Raw genomic sequence first — 12,685 nt, forward strand, 5'->3', positions numbered from 1 at the left:
TAGTGCGAGTGCAAGTGATTAGTGCAGGTGTTTAGTAACTACGTGTGGACAGCGACTGTTTAGTGCAAGTGTTTAGTAGGCTGTGTAGTAAAGTGAATAGAAGCGTGTTCTATTTTTTTGCGAGTGGACTGCGAGTAGCCACGTCCCGCGCGCCCTCCCTCCCCTCACTCGCAGCGTGCCTGCCACTAAACACGTCTGGACAGGAGTGTTTAGTGTTTAGTGTTTAGCGTAGTGTGTAGCGTCGCACGCGGCACGCTTGTTGTTGTACAAAATGGCATTCGCACTAATCACCTGCACTCGCAGTGAATTGGACACTACTCGCACTACACACCTGCACTCGCACTAATCACCTGCACTCGCACTAATCAAAGTGTGAACCAGCCTTTAGTTACTAAACTAGAGCTTCACGTTTTTCTCTCGACTTGTCACGTTTATTTGTGTACAATCCTGATAAAATTGGCTTGGTCCTTTTCAATATAAAAGGAACGTATTTTTCGAATTGATTTTTGGAATCAATTTCAAGAACAAACATGTACGATGTACGTGGTTACAAATGTCATGTATTATTACTTAGTTTTTCCAAAAGATACAATAATTACTCTTATTAGCATTTTTTTATACGTATGCAATCCGAACTTTTAATAGAATATTCCTAGGAACTATTTTATTCTATTTATTCCATGAAAATATCATGTTGTTAATAAATGATTGTATGTGGGTGGCTGTAGGTACCAAGCATCGCTTCGTTTATCGACTCTAGCCCCAACATCGTTATCGAAACGTCATTAGCATGCAAAACGCTGTACCAAGATAACCCGGCATAGTGTCGCCGCTTTATACCTAAACAAGGCAATATATTTAAATTATTTTCTTCCTTTTTCATGTATTGACAATTACACTCAGGGTTCAAGTGTATTTTGGTGTCGACCAAATATTATTGCATTCTAAATTCGGTCGTTATATTTATTGAGCTCATTTCGCGTTACAGTGAAGTGCTTCGAGTGGAAGCTTCGAGGACCAATTGCTAATATTGCGTTATCTAATGATGATTGAAGTATAACATCTAGTCGGATCGAGTTATGTAGGCGGCGAACGTATTGTGTGAATGGATGGGCGCAAGATCGATATAGCGGAGTGCGCAGGCTCGCTGGGCGATACAGCTGGCCGCTTTGCATCTCGCCGCGGACGACCCGCCTGAAGCCGTGTCTCAGTGTCCGCTGTGAAAGATTTCAGTGTTTCCTGCATAGCTAATGCTACAGTAATCATTGCTGATCTTGAACGGTGCGTATTCTTACCTTTTATATAAACAGAATCATCATTTCACATACGATTTTTTTCCTGTGAATGTATTCTTTGTAGACTGCCGTTTATAAAACCTGTTACTTAAAAGTGTTAATGAGATGTTTTGATAGTGTGTTTGTTTATAAGATAGTTATCTGGTACGTGAAGCTTTTTTTTATTTCTATCCCTTGTTTTAAAATCAATCAGCTTGTTCTATTTTTAGAACCAGGAACCCTTTGACATTATCCTAGCTAACTGCGTAGGTGTGCGCATTTATTCATCCCTTGTAAGAGAATTTGAATTATATTACATTTGTGCTATTTAACTACATTATATATAGGTTCATAATTATTCATTTATTTGTTAGAATGCATCCCCATAAATAGGGATGAAAGTTTTTAGGCCAAGCGTTTGCGTGGGATGTACCTAAAGGGCATGGATGCCTATTGCCTACGTCAATGTAATCTATCTATGTAACGGCAATATCTATAGCTATCGGATAGATTAATAAAGTTTATGAATTATTACTCCTTTATTAAAAATACACTAGGCATAATCCTTAATACGTTAACTGTGTTAAAATTCGTCATACCTACTGCATAAATATCATTTATTATTTGGTGAATTCACTTATTTAAAGATAGAAGTCCAGATAACAATCCCCTCATAATTTATCTTCCTTTTCTAACTCGCGAAGTGAATAATATACCTATAAGTATTTATTACGTTTGCTTTTCGTTTAATAAAAATAAAGTGGCAATAACGTCGGACGAAATTAAATTTAGCTAAGCTTAAATCAATTTACAGCGGACATCCATCAAGTTTATTAGGTCCATAAATTAAATGCCCCATGAAATCTCATAGTACCTAAGGGGAGGTTAAACTAGATAATAGTAAATGGAATAAGGTGCTCCAATATTTATAATTCATTGATTGCTATAATAGTTATTATTAAATATATTTGATTACTTACCGAGACCGAGTTATGTTTAGTTTTTTTTTTATTTTTTATTTGATCATTTTGAAATTATATCGTAAAGAAACACTAACTAACGTAACTATGACATGTTTTTGTGTAAATAGATATATCAATAGCTGCGACAAAATTGTCTGTTTTGCGATTGTTTTTGCTTCTGTGGTTTTGGAAAACATTATTATTTGCAGATGTAATGTGCCGTATGTATCTTCGGCCAACACTATGGGCGCTGGCGCTTCTGAGCACGCTGGCGCCCTCGAACGCTGATGGGAACATAGGTATGTATTATATGATATACTAAGTATATGTCACCCGTCTTTGTCCAGATTTTTTTATTTCATGTCGGAATAAATAGGTAAAGCCTATGTAATTGGGTTAAGACATAGGTTTAAACTTGCATTTAAAATTGTAGCACTGGTAAAATAATTTAAATCCGTCGATAAGATTTTTAGTTACATTGTATCGTTTAAAAATACCTAAAGTCGAATTGGAACCACCTTTTCGGAAGTCGATTGAAAAAAAACTAAATAATCAGCAGATCTTTTTAGATCAACACAATTTTAGAATTTTTGTCTGCTTGGGTCACAAAAGTAATATGAAAAATTATTTTCAGTATGATAAGTAATTTAACAGAATAAAGATTAATATTTACAAGGTATGATAAAGCATTATATTATGTTTCCCTAAAATTTGTTAAAAATATATAACATATTTATCGTTATAAACACTTGCAAAAACTCTATTTAATTAGAATATATTTAATTAATTATCCCCCAACTTTCAAGCTTTTTAAAGCTCACAACTGCGAAAATTTGAACTGAATTGTAACTTAAAAGTTAATACACCCAAGCAATAATAAGGAATATAACCAAGATAGGTACATATTGAGTAACTGAATGTAACTATATGAAATTTGATGTCTAAAATTAAAGTTCGACGTTTTGAGATTAAAATCTATTTATGTACCTACCGAGAGATTATACCTATTCATGCTCCTTTCCTAAAGAGGAATCTTCGAGATTAAAATCGTTTGATGAATAAAAATAGACTCGAGCATCTTCTAGAAATTTCATAAGATATAATGAAAATGCCTTCATGCAACGTGGCCCGTGGGTTGCAATTTTCTCATCTTATATCAAGGAATACCTACGTAATAATATTTCAACTACCTACATAATATTAAAACTACACTGAATTAAGGATTGCTATTTCTGTTTCTCCCTGTCTAGATTCTGATTCCGATTTATTTGTACAACCGAATTAAAGCACGATTAAAATAATACAATTATAAAATAAAATATCTGAAATTGTGAATACAAAATAACTCTACCTGTGATAGAGACATTCACTTTATCGATATTTTTTTTTTAATTTAAGATAGATTGAAAACTTATATTGGACTTCAATTAAATAAACTTCACAGTTTTATAATAAGTTTATGTACACTTTAGTCTTTATGTATGTGCAAATTCAGACTATAATCTCTCTCTGTCCTTAATTTCATATAGTTACTGCCGTTTTGGTATGAAAAAGTAAGGAACTACCCACGCTCTCAAACTTTCGTATTTTTAATTTTACTTTGTGTTTGTAATCTCTAGTTTTGCTTGAATACAACTTGAAATGTTCTTCCAAACTTCTTGTTGATTACCTACAAATATAAAATTAACGGTCTTCACTATTATATTTGGTATATATTATATAATAATATTGCCTATTGAGCTGGAGTCACAAGGAGAAATGAATAATTGCACAGATAAATAATCGTTAACTCCAATAAATATAAGGATAAAAGTAGATAAATATATCTCTTTTGTATTCCTGCAGGGTGTTTGTTTAGTTCGACTTTGTGCGTAGAGGGCGCGGAATGGTGCTACGATGGTATGTTCTAATTTTTTTAAAAGTTAATAAACTTTTAGTAGTTCTTAATTTTTTTGTATAAAATTAAAAAATTGTTTATTTAACGTAGATTTCGCCTTCGGGAAGTGCATCCCTATTTACGAAAGCGATGTGGAGGAGGGGGCGCTCTACCAGTGAGTATATTTTATTGTAATACATTTTATTACACGAATGTTTAAGATAGCATATAGTTTTAACCGAAAATTATATTTTTCTTTTACATATTTGTTTATTTTTCATAAGTATCTGAAAATGAAGAAAACATGATTTTAATAAATGAAATTTATTCTAATTTTATATCGGATTCGTAAATTCAGAACAGAACTTCATTTACAATTACGCTATTTATGTTTAGATATGACATGAGCTCCACTCAGCTGCAATGGTTCGAGGGGGAGCTGCAGCGTCTAGCCACCCAAGGGTACCGCTGGGAGCATGCTTACACCCAGTGCGTATTGCAGAGCATGCTCTATGCTTTGCGGCAACAACTGTAAGTACTTCTTTTTTCTTCTTCTGATTCTTAAGATGTTATTTCAGTTTATGACATAGGTAATTAAACTGATCAATTGATAGTGATGGTATATACTTACAATATTTGCAGTGACCCGACAAATGTGAACTCAAAGTTATGCGATCAGTTCGCTGATCCTAAACTAAGTTCTGCGCCAATTATGGAAGGTGACGAAAATGTAGAAGTAAGTTTTGTTAAATTGTAGGATTAATCTATGTTTAGTGCTCGGGTCTTATTACACACATAAAATACGTTTAATATGTTTTTACGCTAGGTCGAACCGGACGAGACAGCTTACATACGATTTATGCCAAATTCGCAATTAGTTGATTCCGATTATGCAAATGAAATTTATAATCCTCCTTTGACGCCGGATGATGAGCCGGTCCCGTATTTAATATCAGAAGGTACGTTCAAGCTTGTCGCTATTAATTATGTCTGATTTACGCGATAATAAATGTTATTTATTTTTATATTTTTGCAATCCAGCTTCTGACAATGATCCCTCTGAAAATGACATCCCGGGTGATAAAGTAGGTAACATTATGATGATGAATGAAGGTGAAGAAACTCCTGTTATTCCTTTTGGAGGCTTTCGCGAGAGACTACGAGCTCAGATGACACAAGGAAATAGACCGGATTCAGAACTTGAACAATTTATTGACAAAGAGAAAAAATCTCTACAACAAAACAAACTTGAGCCGAATCCAGAAACCAATGATTTTACTGATGAACAACGACTGGGCGCCCATTTTAGAAAATATAAAACAAAACCTCCGCCATATACAGCAGAGTATTTGACGGGTAATCGATTTTCTCCTTTAGATGCAGAAGTGAAATCTAACGCTTTAGAAAAATATAGACAGAGTTTTGCAGCGAAAAACTTTCCCTTTGAATATGAGAATCCCGGTGATATACCAGAATCACGTATTTACTTTGATGAAGATGGCATGGAAGATGAATTAGTTGAACCTGGGAGTGGAGAATTAGGCCCTTATAAATCTAAAGGTAGCGCTCATAACACTCAATTATATATGTTTTTAAAGTAAATATTGCTCAATATAGGCATTGCATTTCCAGGAGGTAAAGCGAAATATGACAAAAACATGGAATACTTAATGAATTATTGGAGCAAAATGATTGGATCAAAACTTAGGCCTCAGGGTGCAGTTGTAGCTGAAGGTGGACCCTTAGGTCCAAATGAGTTGCAAGGTTGGAATTAAAGTCTTCTCTCTACCTATATCTAATATTATGTAGGCAAAACGAAATTTGTGTTGCTTCTTTGCATCGGCACTATGAAAACCAATACACTACTTTACTTTCTTGAAATAATTTGTAACATACAAAGTTATTTTTTTTTAATTTTTCCATGTTTTTCCTTAGGTTTTATTATGTTATTTAAAAATCATGATCTCATTAAAAACCTTAAAGCTCTGAGATAGTCATCCAGAGCAAAGGCTACATATCTATCGACAATGTTTCAGGTGAAAATTCAAAATTTTACTTATCCGAAGATTTTCAAGACTTACTTGATAGAGAATTGGGCTTTAAACGTAGGGAAAGAGATGATGTTAAAAAGCCTGGGCCACGGCTGGACGCGCAAGCTTTAAAGATTTTATACCACAATAAGAGTATGTCTGTGACAGGTTAGTGTCACGGTGGCCTAAAGTAGCTAAAAGCTATAAAGCCAATTTAGCGTCCGTGAAGAATGTGTTTTAAAATACTAACTGCACTGCTAAATATTCTCTAGATTATACGCACTAAATGTACCCTAAATTAGCACATTCTATTTTCGATTTTCACAATTCGCATGATGCTCTCTGGTTCTCCGTACACTCCCTAACATATTTGTGTAATTATTATTTTATTTTGTGTTATTTTCCCTCCAATATTTATTTGCTTATTTTCAACGAATTTTTATGTTGTGGTGCTATCGGTGTAAATATATATCATAAGATGTAACACAAAACGATCAAATATGGAAGAATGACGCGAAAATACGATTTCTTCAAGAATCCTTAAATGCATGAATTTTGTATATAATGTTGTACGTCTTTGTAATTGAAATATAATTTACGTTAGTGGATGATCATTGTTTAAATTAATTTAAAGATTTATTTTCAGACCACGAAGCGTCAGTGGGAAAGCCGAGTGACATCAATAATAATGAATATCAATATGACCCGTCTTATGCCTTTGTTAAATTTCAAAATAGGTACACGCATATCTTTTTTTAGTTATTATACAAAATGTTGCTTCGAAACTACTTAATAATACATACATTTTGCTTTTCATTTGCCTCAGATTCCTTACAAACTGGGAAAAAGGCATCTCTTTTATTGCAAGACTAGAAGAAATGCTCGGTTTAGAGAAAGATACTTTTACGAATCCACGGTAACTTTACTTGCTTATCTTACTCGTGTTTATATACCTAAGTTATTATATACCTTAAATTAACGTCACTGTTTAATCCTATATTACAGAGTTGACCCTACAGAGGTCACTTTTAAAGTTGAAAATAATAACCGAGGATGGAATGCGGAGGAAGTAGCCAGGCAGATTGGTATTCTTCAATATTTCTTATTTTGACTATTTTGTTATATATTTCGACTTATCTATATGTAAAGGACATTAAATGATGTTTTCTTGAATTTTAGGTAACATGAAAGATAAAGTTGCCAAAGAAACAGGAGCACAAATTATTGCCAGTGGTATTGGTGATAGGGTAAGTACGTCTATTTAAAAGATTAAATGCTAACAATTTAATAACGATCTCTATACAGTTACTTACAAAATTAAAAAAAAAGAAATTGTAAAATAAGTGCTTAACTCATAGTAAATATCGTTTAGTTTATTTGCGCGATTTTTCCAGACTCAATACCATGTAATGCGTCAAGACGCAGTGCGAGAACCTCAATATTTCGGCCTAGAATTGCCAGTTCTTCTTGCTCTGGTTGGAAGTTTGGCTGTTCTTATTGTTGGAGTGGTTATTTTCGCGATTCTGCTAAAACGGGACATGAGCTCAAAGAGGAAGATGCAAGGACTGTCTTCGGCTGCCGAGATCGACGCTGAAGCTACGAGAGACTATCAGGTAGTGGTTACCGGGATCCATTTATTTAAGAAAATCTTTTAATAGAATCATTTTGGTAAATATTTTTTCGTTATGCCTTTGAAGCAATAGCTCAATTTTAATTTTCATATAGGTAACTACTTTGACTTGTATTCTAAGATTTTCTTAAAAAAAAATCAGATCATATCACAAATTTAACTCGATAATGTCGCTATACGTAGGTATTTGAATCTCAGGAATTATGTCGTGCCCGTATGTCTGGCAAGATGACTGGCAAGCAGGCTCCCGCTCCGCACCCCGCGGAGGCTCCGCAGCGCATCACGTCGCTGTCCCGGGAACCTGAGGGCAACTCGCCTTCCACACGCTCTAGCACTTCATCTTGGTACGTATACTGTTGTGAAGAATACCATGAATTTATCTAAAAATAATCAATTTTTATGTTAAAATCCAGTAGTGTTGAATTTATATTTTTTGGTTTTTATGGCATTCAAATGCTTTATAAATATAAATTTATAAAGAATAGAAAAAATTCGATCACGAGGCGGGACTTGAACCCGCATCCTTCGCGCCATTCCGGGGCGGATGCCTAACCAACTCAGCCACTCGTGACCCGATTGCTCAGGCGGGTCACGAGTGGCTGAGTTGGTTAGGCATCCGCCCCGGAATGGCGCGAAGGATGCGGGTTCAAGTCCCGCCTCGTGATCGAATTTTTTCTATTCTTTATAAATTTATATCCAGTAGTGTTCTCAGAATTTTATTAAAAATATAGGTATTTTTTGGTTACTTGAACACTTGAAATACAATCCATGCCGATACCGTTATCTAAATTAAATTTATAAAAAATAAGGTTTGAAACATGTTTTAACTTCGACAGGAGCGAGGAACCAGCACTTACCAACATGGACATATCTACTGGCCACATGGTTTTGGTACGTCGTATTTTATAGAGTACCTTAATTTTTTCTATTTATATTAACTTTCTACTTTTAGATATATAGCACATCATATTAATTATTTTTGTCTTTATCAGGCTTATATGGAAGATCACTTGCGAAACAAGGACCGTTTGGAACAAGAGTGGAAAGCTCTTTGCGCTTACGAGGCTGAACCGAATACGACCACTGCGGCTTATAAGGCAGATAATACTGGCAAGAATAGATACTCCCATTGCCTTCCGTACGATCATGCTAGAGTGACTTTGAACCCTCTGTCGAACCACCTTGGATCTGACTACATCAATGCTTCTACTATCGTGAGTAAAATTAAATTATTTTTACAGTTTTCATTCGAACAGTTAGAAAGTTTGATACAAAATTATCCTATTTTCAACTCAACTAAAAGAACTCTAAACTGTTTATCTTACAAATTGTAAAACAAATATTGAATAATAAACCTGAATTTTACTACGGTCTTCTTCGGTTACTTTTTATGAACTTAAGCTGTATGCTTGCTACACTCAATATCTAAAATCATTCGATTCCGCATAAAATGGAGAAGTTAAAATCAATTAGTACCTCTCCTATTATGCCTATTATATGATTTATATTGCAGACTGATCACGACCCTCGCAACCCAGCCTACATCGCCGCGTCTGGCCCAATGCCGCACACTTCATCTGACTTCTGGCAAATGGTCTGGGAACAGGGGAGCGTTGTCATGGTGATGCTGACCCGGCTTACGGAGAACGGACAACAGCTGTGCCACCGTTACTGGCCTGAGGAAGGATCTGAACTTTACCATATTTATGAGGTATGAAGTAGTTACTAAGTGGTGCATAAAATTATCAGCAAATTGTTTCACTTTTTCTTTATACCTTATAGAAAAAAACATCAAACTAAATAGAGATCATTTAACGTACTTAGTTTGTTACGAAACTAAGTACCTATTAAAAATAATGCACTTAATTATATCAAAATATCATAGTTAAATATGGTTAAATGAATGCAAAAAATGAAAATAAAAGTACTTACGTGTAACTTGCAGATTGTAATGAACATTAAACATACCTCATTAATAATGAAACATATTATTATTAGGATATATTTACATAACTTAATTTTATTGAAAATTCAGGTGCATCTCGTGAGTGAACACATCTGGTGCGACGACTACCTGGTCCGCAGCTTCTACCTGAAGAACCAACGCACAAGCGAAACTCGTACGGTCACCCAGTTCCACTTCCTGTCTTGGCCTGAGAACGGAGTGCCTTCATCCACAAAGGCTTTGCTAGAATTCAGGAGGTATTATAAAACTTAACAAAAAACACATCCTTTGGCATAAATTGATCAATGCTTTTGTTATATTCTGCTCTATTCCAATGATTCAGCTTAAATTGCATATTGTTATTTAAATACGATATCGAATAGGTACTTTAACGTTTTTATAGTATTGCCAAATGTGAAATTAATGAGTTTATATTTCAGGAAGGTGAACAAGTCATACAGAGGACGATCTTGCCCCATCGTGGTACACTGCAGGTATGCATTATTCATCATTACTCTCTGTATCAAATAATGTTTGTTATCCTCTCTTCTCTTCTCTCTCTAATACATATAAAATTCTCATGTAACAATGTTAGTTACCATACTCCTCTGAAACGGCTAGACTGATTATCATGAAATTTTGTATGCATATTGGGTATACGTACCTGAGAATCGGCCAACATCTATTTTTCATACTCCTAAGTGACAAGAGTACGGCAGAACAATGTTTGCCGGGACAGCTAGTAATTTATGAATAACTATATAGTTTTCATGCAAAATGTAAAAGTTCAAATCAAGTTGTATTTACTACCCAGCAAAATCTGATTATAGCGCCATCAAAATATTGTGTCATGTGAGATGACTAATGTGTTTTTCAAGTGGCTGAATATGATTTGCAAGTAGATAATAACATGTATTTATTTCGTAATTCATCACAATCATTTTGACCTAGTTTCCGTATTAGAAGCTTTACATACTTTGAAGTATTTATAATTACGACTGACCAAACTTTTCAAAACGGATCTTTTTCCCAGGATTTTTTTAAGCTATTGCATAGCTTCTATCACGGGCCTTGAGCGCGGGGACCGAATCGAGAAATTCCGTAACGAAAAAACCTCACGCTCCCCACTCCGACGGGCGGAGGTGTGGCTTGAAGGCATAGCATGCAATAGCTTTACCGCGGCAGTCCCCGAGTGCCACACGTCGTTTTTCTATTATATACGATTTATCCAAGTTCTTATCCAATAGTGACGGAGCTGGCCGCACCGGAACATACTGTCTCATCGACATGGTCCTGAATAGAATGGCGAAAGGCGCTAAGGAGATCGATATAGCGGCAACCCTGGAACATATTCGCGACCAACGACCTCGTATGGTCGCTACTAAGCAGCAGTTCGAGTTCGTGCTCATGGCAGTTGCTGAAGAGGTAATGCTATTCCAACACTCCTCAGGCGAGAAAATTTGCTGCAAGTTACAGAGTTAATTCTGTAACGCATTAGTGTTGCCAGTTTTCTCTTACTTAACATGTTAGTTCAGGATACATCGCCCATTTTTGCAAGTGACTACTATCAAGCTAATTTTCCGTTTGTAGCTTTATTTTGATGAGACGCCCAATAATTTCGTGTACGAAAGTCTCGATTGTGGTAGCTAACAGAGATAACAAGGATAAAATTTTTTGATTTGATGGTTGAGAACCATATTTATTACTAACTGAATTTTTTTTTTGTTCAATCTCAAGATAATTACATAAATTATTCGAAAAAATATTTGTCCTAAAAAATCTATGGTTGGTTCAAAGAGTCCCCCTTTCCAAAGTGTATCGATGACGAGGTCATCATAAATGATTATTAACAAGCTGATTTTTTTGTTTTCACTTAGTTAATGTTTATATAATTCAACAGACATATTGTCCTACAAATTGCGTAATAAATATTTGAGAACCATCAAATCAAAATATTTTATCCTTGTTATCTCTGTTAGCTACCACAATCGAGAGTTTCGTACACGAAATTATTCGGTGTCTCATCAAAATAAAGCTACAAACGGAAAATCAGCTTGATAGTAGTCACTTGCAAAAATGGGCGATGTATCCTGAACTATGTTGCTTTAACTATGATGATAATTAAATGTTGCATGCATACGGGGCTTAAAGATAATAAATAAACAGGCGACGGCGTTTCTATAGAAAAAAAATACCTACCGCCTAGTTAAGTGTTTTTAAAAAGTGGTTCATGAAAATTTTATAAATGTAAATATAAATACGTGGGTAGGTTATAAAGTATAGTTTTAGGTAATAATTATTGACTTTAATATATCATTCTTTGTTTCTAAAGGTACACGCAATTCTCAAGGCTCTACCGGCGCACTTGCAACAACTTCAAGAGAAAAAAGAAAAGGAAAAGGAGAAAGACAAAGATGGCTCTGAAAAGGAAAAACACAATTAAAAATAACGCACCGATTTCTTTATATTTGCATTTAATATAGTATTTACGTTAAATGTTGTTAAAGGTTGGGAATTTCGCCGAATGAACATTTTCGACTATTATACCTACTTATTAAGGCACTAATAACTTTATTATTATTTTTATTAAAGGCATGGCAAGACTGAGGATAGTTATAGCGCAAGTGTTGCCGATACCCAAAATGAAACCAAAACATTGTCTATGGAATTTTATTTTTAATTTTGCGAGATTCTCAACTCTTTTCTAATATGTTTAAATGTTTTCGGAAATACGTAAATTAAGTAATATTTTATTAAAAGCTACGTTATTAGCTTTTATCCATTTGTAATATTTATGTGCTTATTTCTCGAAGTTGACACTGTTATCTATGTAAGCCTTTAAATCGATAGTCTATTTTACGTGGTCAATTGTTGGGCTGTCTACAATTTCAATCTATCTTTTTTTTTATTATATGTTCTATACTGACCAAGCCTTTATATGCTACAAAAGTTTATTTTTAAACCTTCA

At 34.6% G+C, this 12,685-nt stretch overlaps 1 protein-coding gene across 4 annotated transcripts; it reads left to right on the forward strand.

The window, feature by feature from the left end:
* Positions 1 to 903: 903 nt before the first annotated feature.
* LOC123691280 (receptor-type tyrosine-protein phosphatase N2) lies at positions 904 to 12,685 on the forward strand. 4 transcript variants are annotated; one of them, XM_045635594.1, is made up of 23 exons: positions 904 to 1,281; positions 2,446 to 2,535; positions 4,082 to 4,135; positions 4,224 to 4,287; positions 4,509 to 4,643; positions 4,755 to 4,848; positions 4,939 to 5,071; positions 5,154 to 5,672; positions 5,745 to 5,876; positions 6,149 to 6,310; positions 6,789 to 6,879; positions 6,969 to 7,058; positions 7,148 to 7,227; positions 7,322 to 7,389; positions 7,537 to 7,758; positions 7,971 to 8,116; positions 8,609 to 8,663; positions 8,765 to 8,986; positions 9,286 to 9,483; positions 9,808 to 9,974; positions 10,158 to 10,211; positions 10,965 to 11,142; positions 12,050 to 12,685. In XM_045635594.1, the coding sequence occupies exons 2-23, from the start codon at positions 2,451 to 2,453 to the stop codon at positions 12,158 to 12,160; spliced, it is 3,060 nt and encodes a 1,019-aa protein (XP_045491550.1). In that variant the 5' UTR covers positions 904 to 1,281; positions 2,446 to 2,450; the 3' UTR covers positions 12,161 to 12,685. The 4 variants fall into 4 exon arrangements, with proteins under 4 accessions (XP_045491550.1, XP_045491552.1, XP_045491553.1 ...); XM_045635596.1 differs by having other exon boundaries at positions 7,537 to 7,755; positions 8,001 to 8,116; XM_045635595.1 differs by having other exon boundaries at positions 906 to 1,281; positions 7,537 to 7,755.

This window comes from Colias croceus, chromosome 4 (assembly GCF_905220415.1).
Source record: "Colias croceus chromosome 4, ilColCroc2.1".
Lineage (NCBI taxonomy): Eukaryota > Metazoa > Arthropoda > Insecta > Lepidoptera > Pieridae > Colias > Colias croceus.